The sequence below is a fragment of the Gossypium raimondii genome, chromosome 7 (genome assembly GCF_025698545.1).
Source record: "Gossypium raimondii isolate GPD5lz chromosome 7, ASM2569854v1, whole genome shotgun sequence".
NCBI lineage: Eukaryota > Viridiplantae > Streptophyta > Magnoliopsida > Malvales > Malvaceae > Gossypium > Gossypium raimondii.
Window position 1 is genome coordinate 2,585,729 of NC_068571.1, and position 16,576 is coordinate 2,602,304.

Here is a 16,576-nt window from a genome sequence, read left to right on the forward strand (position 1 = left end):
ACTCAAGCCATGTATGGGCATGTTAGTGCTGGGTTAACACGGACTAAAGACACGGGCATGTGTCTAGGCCGTGTAACACACTGTTTGTGATTTAGGACTACACGGGCGTATGTCAAGCCGTGTGAAACACACGGCTGGGAACACGAGCGTGTGCTAGGTCATGTGGAACCACACAGGCGTCTGGGTCAGGTTTGGAATTCATCCTTGAGGCTGTAAGCATTGTTAACGCGAATGTAGGGCATCCGTAGTGTATATGTATGATCTGATTAGACTATATGACTGTTACCTGACAATTTTAGACTGAAATTTTGATTATATAAATGTTTATAAAAACTGAATGACTATGCATACATTTTTGACATCTGTAATCTACTTTTGCATTGGGTGGGAATCATGTAAAGAAGGAATTTATCTGTTCTGATTCATTGGCTAGGCTACAACTTATGTATGAATATGGCGTTTATTTGCCTATTGAACTAACAACTAAGCTGCGAATATTCTGAAAAGTGTCATATCAACACTGAGGGTGTGTAGGGCTAGATGGGTATTCAATACCCCAAATAGTGTGTTAGGATGGTCGAAGATAGTGTGTAATGGATGGGGGTAGGAATAACTGCATCTGTTTCTGATCTGGAATTGTTCTGGCATATAATTGATACGTTAAATCTGTACCGAATGTTTTCTGATTCTGATTGGAACTTGAGATTCGAGAACTATTTTTATAATCATGCTTTAGTTAATTCTATTTCTGTTATGCACTGGGTTCACAACTCATTTCATTGTTCATTGAATTTCAGGTGGTTTACAAACTTGAACGGGCCAACGATGTGAAAGCTCGGTCAATCCACTTTATCTTCCTTTTATTTATACTATTAGTAATTTTAGTTTCTAGTAATATGACATTTTAGGATGGTTGAATGGTTGGTTTATTAATATGATTGTTATAACGTGTTGAATGGTTGTCTTTTATTTGCTTTTATAAATGTGGGTTTCCAATAACGTCAATGTAACTCTTCGAACTTGGTCTTGACACCTAGGCTGGGTTTAGAGTGTTACAATTGAGCCACTTGAAGATGCCCTCAACGATTTCGCATACCACAGGCACATGTTCCACAGGTACTTATTATGTTATCTTAGTTTTTACATTTTTAAGTCTTATCACAATTTCACAAAATACCAATACTAGTTATTTTTTGTATTTTTAGTTTCTAAAGTCTTAAAATTTTATGTAGTTTAGTCCTAGCGTTTGTCTATAGTTTAATAGTAACAGTACTAATAAAGACGACATCGAAGTCTCAGAGTTTTTACTTTTGAAAAATTTTCTAATAACAACACTATGGCAGGTTTTTTTCCAAAATACCCCTTTTCAAAAATATGCATGCAGTCTCATAGTTTTTTCCAAGCCAAGTTATTGAACCTAGCTCTAACACCACCAAATGTAACTTCTCAAACCCGACCTAGACATTACGATCAAATCCCGAAGGTCACATTAGCCATTGAAATGGCCAAGTAAATGTAACACCCCTAACCCGTATCCGTCGCCAAATTAGGGTTACGAGGCATTACCAAACAAACACAACCATTTTTAAAAGCAAACTGATCACAAACATGGAAATTAAACCATTTTCGCATGGCTATTTATATTTTACAATCCAAATCTAACTAAAATCATACTCAAACCTATACATGCCATAAGATCGAGTTCAAATTTTTAACAAAATACCAAAAGAAGTCGATAGTGTGATAGACTATGCTGATGATCCCCGAGCTCGTAATGCGTCTCCACAATCTATAAAACAAATGGACAAAAACAATCAAAGTAAGCTTTTATAGCTTAGTAAGTTTATAGCATATTTAAAATACATATAAACTAACATATGTATAATCATTATATGCTTAAAATCAAGTTACATACATAATCATTAATTGCATATGAAATTTCCAAATATACTTATCATTTGCATTTCATTGAATGCATATCTATGATCTTTTAAATACATATGTCAAAAGCTTATATTTTTACTTATCAACTACATGAATCAAATGCACATTTATACTTCTAATCCACATGTGCCAATTGCATACCAGATATTCAACAATTTTCATATCAACCAATATATGTGCCTATTCACTAAACTCATAGATCGAAACATTTATAAGCTCATCGAATACGTATAAATAAATATTCATATACTTATTCATTATATATAATCCAAAATCATTTATATATATATATATCAAATGCCTGTAATCACTTAAATTAGCGTATTCACCCGCACTTAGCCTGCTAGGCTTATAGCCTGATTCAGATCACCGACACATAGCTTGCTAGGTTTATAACCTGGTTCAGATCACCGGCACATAGCCTGCTAGGTTTATAACCTGGTTCAGATCACCGGCACATAGCCTGCTAGACTTAAAGTCCGAATTAATTCACTGGCATTAAGCTTGCTAGGCGCTTAGCCTGAAAATTTCAATTTCACAGATACAAAGATGATTTCTAGTATATTTCTTAATAGCAACACACGTTCATAACATTTATGTATAATTCACAACCTCAACTTTATCCTTAGAAAATTGGTAATCCATGTTCGAATCATACAAGCATTTACAATTTATACTTTTAATCCAACTCAAGTATTTGTATCTATTCGAACCACACACATGCATATATAAAGTCCATAGTTTACATTTATTTCAAAACTTATATATATACACATAACTATATATTGAACCTCACACATATGCATATATGTAATATTCATATAATTAATTTCAATTAATATACTTTTAATTATAGCTCATCAAATATACAATAGATGTATATATATATATATATATATACATATTCGAACTTCATTTATGCATATATATATAACACTCATACTTAAAATTCATTACAAGAACATATACATATATGTGAACATGCTCATTCAAATATAGCATATACATATAAATTACAACTCACATATACATATCTATTCAAACTACACATACAATCATGGGTTACATATCTTTAATAAAATTCAAGAGTTTATACATGTATATACCTATATATATATTATACATACCTTTGATTAAAATCAAGAATTTATACATATACAACATTCATACTTTAACTAAATTCAATAACTTTTATATATATGTATATATATTAGAGCATTATATACATATATATATACTTACTCATACCTTTATCTAAATTCAAGACTTGTTCATGTATTTACATATTTATATTCAATTTAACATATGCATAAATAACTTTCTTACCTAAATCCAGTACAAAGATTTACATATATATATTTATGTATATGCTTATTCGAATATCAACTATACTTATACACATTTCTTACCTTCATTTCAACCCATAAATCTATACAAGATTATACTTGTATATTTGAACATGCTATATATATATATAAATATCATCCATACTTCAAAATTTATTCAATCAATATACTTTTAATTATAACTCAACACAAAATACGATTAATATACTTGTATAAATATTAACTTAATAACTTTTAATTGCTAATAGACTTACCTCGGACGATGGAAAATCGAAGTCGGACGATTATTCGACTAATTTGGCTTTTCCCCGATCTAACTCCGATTTCTTTGGTTCTCGATCTCAATCAAGCTTTTATATGACCGAATGTAGCCAGGTTTTCTTTCTTTTTTTCTGTTGTTTTCTTTCGGCTAATGAAGATGATAACCTTGAATTTTTTTTCTTTGTTTTGTTTTTAATTAACATATATTAGTTTGTTTTATTTATTTACCTTATTAACATTTAATAAACTATTTATATTTCATATAACATAAGGATATAATTGTCCATAGCCACCCACTATCATTTCAAATGGTCTAATTGACATTTAAGACCCCCATTTTTAAAAGACAACAACAATTAGGTATTTTTAGATTTAACCCCTAAATTTTTATTTTACGCAATTAAACCCTTTTTATCAAATTGAACATTCAAACGATTAAATTTCCACACGAAATTTTCACACCTATAACTTAACATATAATAGACACTAAAAATAATATTAAAATATTTTTCTAATTCAGATTTGTGGTCTCGAAACCACTATTCCGATTAAGGTCAAAACCGGGTTGTTACAGTAAATATGTACGGTTTAAAAATCACTAAATTGGATCCTTTTCAAGAAAACTTAACGTGGTTACCTTAGGTTTATTAAAAACATCGTATTGTTAAGTCAACTATGATTTAAGTCCAATTTATTAGAAAGTTGCATCGCTTGAAGAAAAATTCAATTGATTTTGTTAGTAAACCATTAGAAAAGTTACGTTTCACCATTTTGCAACGAAAAAAGTGTTACTTTAATTTCTTTGAAAGAAAATATATGTTTTAATTCATAATAATCCGATTCTTAAATTTGCTCGATTTTCATCCAATTTTCCATGCATGCAAAAAACACAAATAAAAACAGCCCATGCCACAGTTCATAAAAATTTACAGTCTCAAAATCAAAATCCAAAATAAATAAAGTAGAATTAAAAAATACTTTATTAACTAAAAATCTGATATGAGACCTCTGTATGCTAGTCTGGTCCTAATCTTGAGGGTTACCTACAATGAGTAAACTAGGGGATGAACTTAAAAAGTTCAGTGTGAGTCTAAGCAAAAATAAGCATTGGATAAGCATACAATCAGTCAATGATGCATATAACTAAAAATAATACGAACAACCTCAACTTCACTGGAGATCTGAGGAGTTCGGATCTAGACCTATGAAAAAGGAAAAGAAATCAAAAAATTATCACATGAAACATTAGTCCATAGTCCCTGCAGTTTGGCCACGACAGAAAAAGAAGGAAAGAGAATAGAACCAGACTGACTCTAGACTTACACTTTTATGATTAGATCTATGCTAACCAAAAAGAAAGAAAACAGGGAGGGCAAAGGCAAAGAAGCAAAAGACGGTAGTGGCAAAGGTGGTGAATTCACTAGGACGGTGACAATGGGGAAGATAAAACTAAAAATGGCATCAATGTGCAACAACAACAATAGAATAGGAAAAATAAATGGGCGACACAATGTAGGAAGAAAAAGAGAAAACGAAAAAAATGGAGAAGAGCATAGGGAAATAGAAGGGGATGACAAAGAAGGAAACAAAATGAGAAAAAAAACAAACAGAGAAGAGAAATATAATATTTATACCTAGGGTTACTTGGTAGTGTCAGCAACTAGGTTTTTTGGGCAAAAATATGGTAAATAAAAATTATACAGGAGAGGGGAATCAAACTCAAGTTTCAAGGTCAATTTCATTAACTCTTAAGCACTAGGCCAAAACTCATTATTGTTATAACCTTACATCGTTATCAATAAAAATTTGGGATGTGACATATTATTTTGAAATACTCTAAAAAACAAATTGAAAAGCTGATGAAGAGCCATCAATCGAGTACCTATGACCAACCCACTTTCCAAGAGAAACTATTGGTGGCCTATGGAGGTTCAACGATGACAGGTACTGTCATTCGTCCATTACAACTTGTGAAGACGTCGAAGATACCCACAAAACAAATTTTCAAAGTGAAAAGAGAGAAGACATATGGAGTGAATGAGGAGAAAAAAGAGAGAAAATTAGTGGAAGAGAGAAAAAGGCAGGCAGTAGGGTTAGCACCACTGCTAAGGAAAAGAATCGGGGGGAAAGCAAACAACTTAAAGAAAAAAGAAAATTCTTATTTTAAGAAGTGTATCTTAATTAGAGGTGATCATGGGTTGGGCTACCCGACCCGGCCCGACGACCGACCCAAAAAATGGGAGGGTTCAGGTAAAAATATAGGCCCGAAATATGGGTTTAGGCAAAAAATAAGGCTCGTTTAGAAAATGGGCTGGGCCTCGGGTAAAACTTTTTAGCTCAGGCCCGGCCTGGCCCGGCCCAAATTGTATATCAAATATATTTATTATTATTATTTTTAATCAAATATAATTTTTTACTTTCATGTTTTACTTTCGTCATCAGATCGTGCCCTCCCCTTTTTTACCAATTCCAAAATCAAGCTTCAAAATCCCTAAGCCCTAACTCACCACCTCTACCGATCCACCTCCACCTAATTCCAGAATCAAGATTCAAAATCCCAAATTCCAGAATCCAGTAGCTATCCCTGGTATTTCGTCAATAGGAATTTGTGTAAGTTTGGTATTTCTTTCTTTTTCTTCTTCTTTTTTAGTTCATCTTGCCTAACAGCGAAAAGGACCAGTAGCTAGCCAACCATTTTCTTCCATTCTATTGTATAAGTGCATGTATGTATATATGTATTATGATAACACTCCATAATATTCTTCTATTTTGCTATAATAACATAGAGTTGCAGATAGGGCTGATACGGGTATGGTACTTGTTGTTAGTAGACAAGAATGATGTTTTAGAAGATTTTTGTATTGGCTGTGTCTGTTATATTACAGAATATTTGCAGAAAACATACATAGATTAGTAAATTAGTTTGAATTGCATATTAATGTAATTAAGAAAAAAATAATATTAGCTTTAAATTTATATTGTGTGAATCCGTTTTGGTCATAGACCCACCACTCAAATTCCTATTTCCGACTTTCATTTGTAGATCTATATATCAAATCAGATCATTGCTACATTTTTTGCTCTCTTATCATCATAGCTTAAGTTGTTTCTATTTTTACAAGTTCTTTTCTTCTTGTTTCATGGGTTAAGCTTTTTGTTGTAATATGGCCACTTGGCGTAAACTCTAGTCATTCCCCTCCAAAAACAATAAATTCCTATTGTCTGTAGATCAAAATGGCCTCTAATCAAGTTTAGGTAAATATTAATTCATGTGTGAAGTTTCTCGTATTTCTTTCTTTTTTCTTGTTCTTCTTTTTTTAGTTCATTTTTGTAATTATTATTTGTTTGGATTGTAGATAAAAAAAGAAATGTGAGCTTCTGACGAGATTGGATCGGGTTTTTTAGTGTCTCTTCGGTAATATTTTTGTTTTTTATTTATATTTTTCTCTTTTTACTGATTTAAGTACCATTCTTTTTATTTATAGAAAATGATAATATAGTTTTTTTTTTGTTTTAATGCAATAATATAGTTTATTGAAGTAGCTGAAAAGGGCTAAACTAATTTCAGCTAAATCCAATCTCCACAGAAATGTTTATTTTTAGTAGGAAAGATCTATAAGCCCAAGTTAGTTTATTTATTTTCCCTGTTCCACAATTATGTCTATATATGTTTTGTCTGCATATACGTAGCCAGTTGTCTCATTACTCTTACTGTTGTATATGTATGTTTATGATGTTTTCCATATATATACATGCAGTTGCATTAGTCTAAAGTAGGTTCTAGTTGTTTTACACATTACTACAAGTTCTTCTGGGTAGGGGTGTAAGAGCTTTTATTTTGTACCTTGTTTTATACCCAATTAATACATCTCCAAGTAGGGTGTTCCTTTTGGGCTGATAAATGCGGCCGCCTTTGTAAAGTGAAAGTTCCAATGCAGAGTATATATATTGCGTTAGGTAGCTAGGTTTGTTGTGCTCAAATTAAATTATTTTGATGATCCACATCAAGTTGTAATAAACTCAATATACCAACTGTACTAGTTTAAAAATTTATTATTGATGATTCATATCTATACAATAATTTTCTTAATGACTTTGTTTTGGTCAAGTTTAATTAATTGAAAGTTGAAACCAGTTGTCCACTTCAGTGTGACTAATGCATTGATAATTATCTGTAACTACATAAGATGTAAAATATTTTAGTCTATTTAATTTTATATTTTTATTTAAAATTTTGATACTATAATATGTAGTTTTATGAAGCCATAAAATTACAGTGCTAAACCTGCAACTTGTTGTAAAGCATCCGTGTTACAACTCACTCCGAGTTTGGATAACATTGATAGCATATGTACATGTGTATACTACTTTTACGCATGCTCCATCCTAAACTATTATTACTGGTTAGTCCATGTGAACTTGTTTTGATTCTCCATACCTGACCCGGTTCTTCGCGTCTTCTAGGTTTTTGCAAAACAACAACCTAACCGACCGCATACCCGATATTTATATGTTTGTCTTTTTTATATATATGTAAATGTGTCATATTCTGACACACATTTTCTCCCTTTTTCTCTGTCTTTCTTGTGTTATGCCAATCATGCATTATATACAATTGATTTTAAGTTGGGCTAACATTTTATGATAGTAAATAATAATATGGAATAATTCATATATTATATACAATTGTTGAACAATTATATAATCTTTTGGTTTATTTGGATTTTAGGACTTGAGTTTTTATGACTTTGGCTAATTCGAACACTCCTATACCTGTGGACGATGGGTTTAATGAGTACGAAAGTGCTCTCAAACGTCAAAAGTCTACCACTTCAAAGGTGTGGGATGAAATGACAAAGCTTGAATGCGAGAACAAAAATGAATTGAAGGCACAATGTAATCACTGTAAGACTATCTTCTCTGCTAAATCTTCTAGTGAAACCTCTCATTTAAGACGTCATCTGAATAGTTGTTTGAAAAAAGTTAATAAGGACATCACTCAATACACCATAGCCACTCAACCATCATTAAGAGGTGTTCCATCTATAAAAAACTACAAGTTTGATGCTGATGAGTGTCGTCAAGCTATTTCTACTTTTCTTGTGTATGGCAAGCATTCATTTAGGACAGTTGAAGAATCGGGATTTAGATACATGATGAGAATTGCTAGTCCTAATGTATTATGCAAAAGAGAGAGATCGTGTTAAAAAAGAGTTGGCTAAAGCACCTGGTTTAATTTGTCTAACTTCTGATAATTGGAACTCAGAGCATACGAATGATGAATATATTTGCATTACTGCTCATTGGTTTGGTAAAGATTGGAAGCTACAAAAGAGAATCATAAGGTTTAGAGCTTTATTTTCTCTGTATGATGGTTTGAACATAGCGGATGAACTTGTTTTATGTTTATCTCAATGGGGTATAGATAAGAAAATTTTTAGCATCACTTTGGATAATGCTTCTTATAATGATGTTATGTTTCTTGTCTTAAAAATCATTTTCGTACAAACCGAGCTATTTTGTGTGGTGGTGCTTTTTTTCAAGTTAGATGTTATGCACATATATTGAATCTTATAGTTAAAGCTGGTTTGGAACTTGCTGATGATGTTTTTGGTAAGATGAAATGGAATTAAGTATATAAAAAAGTCAGGAATTCATAGGAAAGGATTTTATGATGTGGCCGACAAAAGTTTTCATTTGAATGTAACCACAAAGTTACGTCAATATGTGTGTGTGTGATGGAATTCTACTTATTTGATGCTTGAATCTTCTCTTTACTATAAAGATGTGCTAGATTATTGGGGCCAACGGGATAAAGATTATCAAATGTTTGCACTTTCTAACGATGAGTGGAGAAATGTTGTTATTCTTTGCAAATTTTTGAAAGTCTTGTATGATATAACTTTTGTTTTTTTCTAGTTCTAATTATCCAATGACTAATCTTTATTTTAGAGGGGTTTGGAAGGTTCACAAGGTCTTGCTTGATATAGTTAAAGGTCCTTATTCGTTTTTAACTCCAATGGTTAAACAAATGCAAGAGAAATTTAATAGATATTGGGCTGAGTATTCATTGATATTGTCATGTGCTGCAATTTTAGATCCTCGTTACAAGTTGAATTATGTGTAGTATTGCTTTACTACAATCTATGGTATTCATGCTTTAGATTTTGTTGAAACCATTCTTAGCAATCTTAGACTCTTGTTTGACGAGTATGTTAAGAAATCCAAATCCACGTCTTCCTCTTTGGGTGGGAGTTCTAATGTTTCGGATAAAAATCCTGTTGATTCTAGTTTGGATGAACACAATATTAATAGTGCTGATTTTGGGGGAGATTTTGATGAGAGTGATGATTATAAACAGTATTTAAATGAATCTAGCACTAGGAGTGAAAAGTCACAGTTGGACATTTATTTAGAAGAAGCAAAGCTTGAGTTGAATAGTCAAATAGATGTTTTAGATTATTGGAGCAAAAGTTCAGTTCGATACAATGAACTTTCATTATTGGCTCGTGATCTTTTGGCAATTCCAATATCGACTGTAGCTTTCGAATCGGCTTTTAGCATGGGTAAGAAAGTTATCACACCTTTGAGGAGTTCACTTAAGCCAAAAACGGTTCAAGCCGTTGTTTGCTTGGATGATTGGATGCAAGCTAAGGGATTTTCAATAGGTAATTATTATTCTTGTTTTATTGTTGTAATTTTATATTTTTTTTTATCAATTTGATTATCTAATTATTTGTTCTTATTTCATGTTAGAAATTGGTTGCAATAATGATGATGACGATGAGGATGATGTTTCTTCGATTGCTTTTTAAGTTACCTTCCTTTCTAATTGTTGAAATTTTAATTTAGCCTACAATTTATAATTTGTTATAAAATTAAATATGTTGATTGGTTAATGTATAGATATTCTGGTTGGTTGATTATATATTGCAGGTTTTTGATGCTATTTTGGTGTTGTAAAATTTAATATGGGCCTGGCCAGGTAGGGCTCGGGCTTAGCAAATTTCTTTCAGGCCAAGCTTGGACAAAGTTTTAGGCTCATATTTTGGGCCGAGATAGGCCCGAGCCTAGAAAATGGGCCTAAAATTTTTTCTGGGTTCGGCCTAAACCCGGCCCGGCCCATGATCACCTCTAATCTTAATTATGACTATCACTATTTCTAAATATTACATGTTGGTCTTATTTCAGGTATAGGGTTTTGTCCTATTCGAATATATTTCGGGTTTTAATTTAGTAGTACTTTGTGAGTTTATTTTAGTTATAATTATTCGAACATATATTATTTGTATACATAAACTCCATAAAAAATATTTAATACATTTAAATATAAATTTATATAAATATAATATATTGTTTTTAATATATTTAATGCATTTTAAATGAGAAATAAACTTTTCAATCCTAAAATTCATGGAGCTATGGTTGTGCTTGTTTAACTAGCAATAATTTCTGAAAAATGATTTACGGAAAATTGATTAATTTTCTAAAAGATTAATAATTTATGGTGTTTGGACGATTCCCCATCAAATATTTTTTTCATTGTTTGGCAAGCCTTTTAAAATTATTTTTTCAATTTTTTATTGTTGTTATTTTCCTTAAATGTTCACAAATTAATGAGTTAAGTCTCATTTCGATTATATATAGCCATAATTTTGTTTAAAGAGTTTATAAGGACCTTACACATCACAAATAATATATGTTTCAACAATTATAATTAAAAATCAATTTTATATAACCTACAACAAATTGAAAATTGAAATATATATTTAGATCTAGATTAGATAAAATCTAGACATGATCTATCTATATAGATGTTCATGGTTGGGTCGGGATAGGTTTGGACCGGACTTATGTATAATATTAACATAATTTATGTTTGTACAAGCTTAGTCTTACTCAAACATGGGTCTCAAATTTTGTTTAAACTTATTCATATTAAGTAAATCACTATCCCGATCCATTTTAGGCTTATCTATTTTCTTAATTTTTTAATTATATTATTTTTAAGTTAATATTATTCTAGCAAAAAAAGTTGATATTTGTTAATTTTATATATTTTCTTGAAATTTTAAACATAATTAATTTAACTCTAGTATAATTCCAGTTTTGCTTGGGAAATCTCTTTACAATTTTTTACCTTAAAATTTAGGTTAAAATATGTCATATGCCCTTATGCTCTTTGTAAATTTGAAATTTAGTCAATATAATTTTATTTCTAGGTATTTAGTTCCTCTACTTTTCATATTTCAAAATTTAGGTCAACTTATTAATACTATTAAAATTATTTTGTTAAATTCAAATCATTACAACGTCATTTTTATAGTTACATTACTACCAAGTGAATACTTTTTATTTCAAAATATCACATCAACAAATTAAAAAATTAACAAATGGACTGAATTTTGAAATCGAGAAGTAAAGGAACTAAATTCTTAAAATAAAAATATAAGAACTAAATTCTATCATATTTTAACCAAACTTTTATAAATTACAAATGATTCGAATGAAAAGTAATTAATATCGATAATGAAATATGCATAATTTTCATTCAAATATACTTTTTATTCCTTGTAAGGCATATACATATATAATTTTTTAAATTTTAGTAAATATTAGTTTGGTATCTCCCATTCATTTATAATAAATATATAATAACTTATACCAATTAAATTAAAAATACTTTTTATAAAAAATATTAATAGGACATGTGGCAAAATTTCAATTTTGCTTGTAGAGTTAAAATTTCCCACCGTCGTATATCAAATAATTACCCTTTTATTAAATACAAAGTCGAATAATTGTGTTAGGCATAGTTTGTTTTAGATCAAATTATAGTTACAATCTCTCTACTATGTTTAAATTTAGAATTTAGTATGTATTCTTTAATTTTATATGATTTGGTTCCTCTACATAATATCATTAGTTAATTGAAATAGTTGATACCCTTAATTATTTAGGTCAAAATGTTGAGGTTAATTGTTTTCTTAATAATATCCATTCCAACTTCATGTAGAAACATATAAATATATATTGTGTTAGCAATGTGTTTTTAAGATAAATTCACATAATCATTTTAATTGATATTGTAACATCCCAAAAACCGGGTTAGAAGAAAGTGAGTTAGTGAAAAACAAAGTGGTTAAGTTTTGGGTTTGAATTAAAACTTTAAAATGTATGACAAGTATATTGATCTAGTTCAGCGGTAAAGTGTTTTGGGTATGTGTGTGAGGTTTTGGGTTTGAATCTTGCATTTGGAAATTTTGTTATTTTGCTTAAACCCTTACATTAGAACGTGTGGTTTATAAGTAATTGTGTGCAATTGATATCAAGAATGAGCTTGCTAGTTTGATGGTTAAGCGTCTATACACCTTTTGGTCTTGTGTTTGAGTCTCGGCAAAAGCTATGGAGATATTGTTTTTACTGAACTACCTTCTGAGGTAGTTTATTTTAGTTAATTAAACTTTTCCAAAACAAAACTTCCATTTCTTTTCACATTGTTTCATTTTTTATTTCTCTATTTCAAACGCTACCCTTTTGCTTCCTTCTGCATTGATTTGGTTTCACCATTTCAAGTTCCTTTTGTTTTTGTGCCATGTTACGTTACACGAATTCTGTACTGGGTCTGACTTCTTCTAATTAAGTCGTTGGTCGGTAAGTTCGATTTAAAGTTTTGGTGTTGAAAGTTTTTCGACATAACTGTGATTTTGGAATGTTTGTTTTTAGTGATTTGACTGCGAATTCATTATTTTGTTCAGCAATTGCTGGTCGTTTAGGGATGAAAATTCATCATTGCTGCTCTTACATTGAGTCCGTATCAGGTGGGTGTCGAAACCCCTCTATTTCTACGTTTTCAGTTGTCGGAAAACAAGACTGTCAATGCCACACAGCCAAGGACATAGACGTGTGCCCAGGCCATGTGAACCATATTTCTAAGGGTATGAGCTTGTGTCCAAGCCGTGTAACTCACTATTTAAGCTTTAGAACCGCACGGGCAAGAACATGAGCGTGTGTCCAGGCCGTGTGAGCCACACGGGCAAGGATATGGGCGTGTGCCCAGGCCTTGTAACTCACAATTTATGATTTAGAACCACATGGGCAGACGACATGGGCGTGTGCCCAGGCCGTGTAACTCTCTGTTTATGGTTTAGAACCACACAAGTACACGACATGGGTGTGTGCCTTGGCTATGTGAGCCACACGGGCAAGGACATAGGCTTGTGTTCAGGCCGTGTGTCATATGAATAAGATACGAATCTTATTTTTGAGGCCGTGAGTGTTGCCCAACACCAGCACTGACCTCCACAATGTATTTATGATCTGAATTTGATCGTAAGAGGACTATCTGATGCTCTAAGACTGATATATGGATGATGAACAACTTGTGATTTGTACGTATAACTGTTATGTCAGAACGTAATGTGCTATTGTCTATATGTGTGAATTATCAGGTACGATCTGTATTCTGTTAAATTTGTTGGTACGTCTCTGTGTTGCTCTGTTGATGAAGAATATGCGATATCTGAACATGTTAGATTGATTGTTACTGATTTTGTTTTATAACCGTACACGTGACTTCATGACAAATCTGATATGATCTGTTATGGTTTGAAAAGTCTGTAAACATGAATTCTCATGGTTACTGATTCTATTATTGAAAGATAGCATGCCTTACATGCTCATTACTCTGATTCTGCTTATGCATACCATGACACAATGCATGAGACTTGGGTTGATGTTAAAGGAGGAAGATTTTGTACAGCAACTAATGATCTGCGTAATTAGTGGCTTGCCCACATATATTTGATTAGCAGTTTAACTACATATTGATAAGCCATCGTTGCTGGACAACCCATGATGACTTTATTGGTGTGTTATGGATGGATGAGTTCGTAGGAGAACTCTATTTTGGTGTGTAACGAAGTTTGGGAAGACTATTTTTGATAAATCTGCATTCTGATCTATTTGAAAAATACTGCATTTGTATAAACATACATGCTATGTTCTGCTCCGTTCTGTTCTGTTCAGCTCCGCTCTGCTCCTCAACTTTGTACCATGCGATTTTGTTCTGCTCTATTTTGTTTTGCTTTATTCTGTTGTACTACCTTTGATTAAATCTCTGTGAGACTCTAGATTTGTCCGTATTGGTTATACAACTCCTCTTAAGTTATTTGCATTACTATGATTTATGTATTATGCTTTGTTTATTTGTATTGAGTTTGGTTATACACAGTGATTGGTAACTCACCCTTTGTCTTACCTTCATCTGTTCAGGAAAATATCGGATTTAGGATAGGATGGCATACGGGAGCTCGGATTGTCTTGCACTATAATAATTGTGATTTGATCTTTTGGGTTTGTAAATCGTCTTTGGATTTGTCTTGCTTTCCTTTTGATAATCTTGTCCGTATCAGTCAATTTCTAACATGAAACTATAAAATCACCTAAACCGACAAAAACGAATTTTTGGTTTTCAAAGTTAAAATTCCGAAAAGAAATCAGTTTTCAATGCATTGGTGTAACTCGTCCAAGTTCAACTTAAACTTCCAGGTCGGGTTTGGAGTGTTACAGATGTAGCTAAAAATGTTAATTATTTGGGCTAACTAATGTCACTATAAAAATAGATGATTGAATTATGTCAAATTAAAATATAAAAACTAGATTGCAAATGTGAGCAAATTAGAGATTGGAACTACAAATTTGTCATTATGTTATAATGACTAAAAATGAAAAAAAGGGTCATGGCATTAATTATTCTAAGTAACTAGCACCTTTATTTTTAGTAGTTGATGTGATTTTTTAATAACACTTATTCCGATTTATTATGCAAAAATAATTTTTATTGAATAATATTTTTTTTTAAAAATAGGCTAAAAATTAATTGAAGCAACTAAAATATGTTAGTTATTTGGATTACCTAATATCATTATAAAAATAAAGAATTAAATTTTGTCAAGTAAAAATAAAAGATTAAATCTTAAATTTTAATATAATAATATCAAAACTAAAATTTTTCCATTATAATTAAAATGGCAAAATAAAAAGTGGACATGTGTCACGAGGAAGACCTTAAGGCCTTCCTTTTATATAGAGTTATATAAATTTATATAAATTTTGTTTTGTTAATCATTTTATTGAATTTATGTTGCATTATAGTATTATATATTATATACTTAATTTTATTTCATATAAATTACATATAGATAATAAAATAATATCTTATAATTTTCCCATACATTATAAAGTAGAAAATGGGTTGGGCAGCCTTGAACCTTAAATGTTGGAGCTCAAACCTTACCATATATATATAACGAGCTTAATATTTTTAGCCTGAGCTCATTTTTCGAGTCTCATACTTTTGTCCAAACCCTACCATATTTCAGGCGGGTATTTAGGATTAGGCGAGTAACTCAACCCTTGAACAAGTTTACCCACACATGGAGCAACTTAAACCCAAAATAATCTAACAAGAAACCATAATTTAGTAATATTTTTTCAATACTAGCTTCTAATATCACATGTGTTGTATGTGTTTTTACACGTTTAAGTTTTTAATTAATTTTTTAAATAATGTGTTTTCATTTATTGTAATTAGTGTAAAATAACATTTGTTATTTGAATTATTAAACATAATTAAAATATATTACTTATTTAACAATTCAAATATCACAATAATAAAATTTTTAAATCATAATTAAAATTTTTTACCATATTTAATGTACAATATAGTTTTATTTCATATAATTAATACAAAGTAACATTATTAAAAATAATAACTAATTAATATAATTAACATATATTAGTTATTTTGATAATTCAAATATAGTGTTAATAAACAAAATTAATCATTATGAAAGCATATTTGTACAAACTATAAAATATTGATATACTGTAAATTAAACTCTTCACTATTTAATTTTTCCTTAATAGTTAATAAATTGATTATAATATGTAATAATATTATAATATATTATATATAAATACTATGTTTATAAAATTTTATATTTTATGAAATATAAAGTTAT

General features: G+C 30.5%; 1 protein-coding gene across 1 annotated transcript; it reads left to right on the forward strand.

The window, feature by feature from the left end:
• The first annotated feature begins 8,293 nt into the window (after window positions 1–8,293).
• LOC128042427 (zinc finger BED domain-containing protein RICESLEEPER 1-like) lies at window positions 8,294–10,366 on the forward strand. The gene is made up of 4 exons (XM_052633462.1): window positions 8,294–8,660; window positions 9,129–9,164; window positions 9,716–10,219; window positions 10,308–10,366. The coding sequence occupies exons 1-4, from the start codon at window positions 8,294–8,296 to the stop codon at window positions 10,364–10,366; spliced, it is 966 nt and encodes a 321-aa protein (XP_052489422.1).
• Window positions 10,367–16,576: the final 6,210 nt, after the last annotated feature.

Coding starts and splice junctions, on each gene's coding strand:
- LOC128042427 (XM_052633462.1), top strand. CDS start 8,294: ATGACTTTGGCTAATTCGAACACTCCTATACCTGTGGACGATGGGTTT. Junction 8,661..9,128: donor TTCTACTTTTCTTGTGTATG/GCAAGCATTCAT, acceptor TGAATCTTATAG/TTAAAGCTGGTTTGGAACTT. Junction 9,165..9,715: donor ACTTGCTGATGATGTTTTTG/GTAAGATGAAAT, acceptor TTCATGCTTTAG/ATTTTGTTGAAACCATTCTT.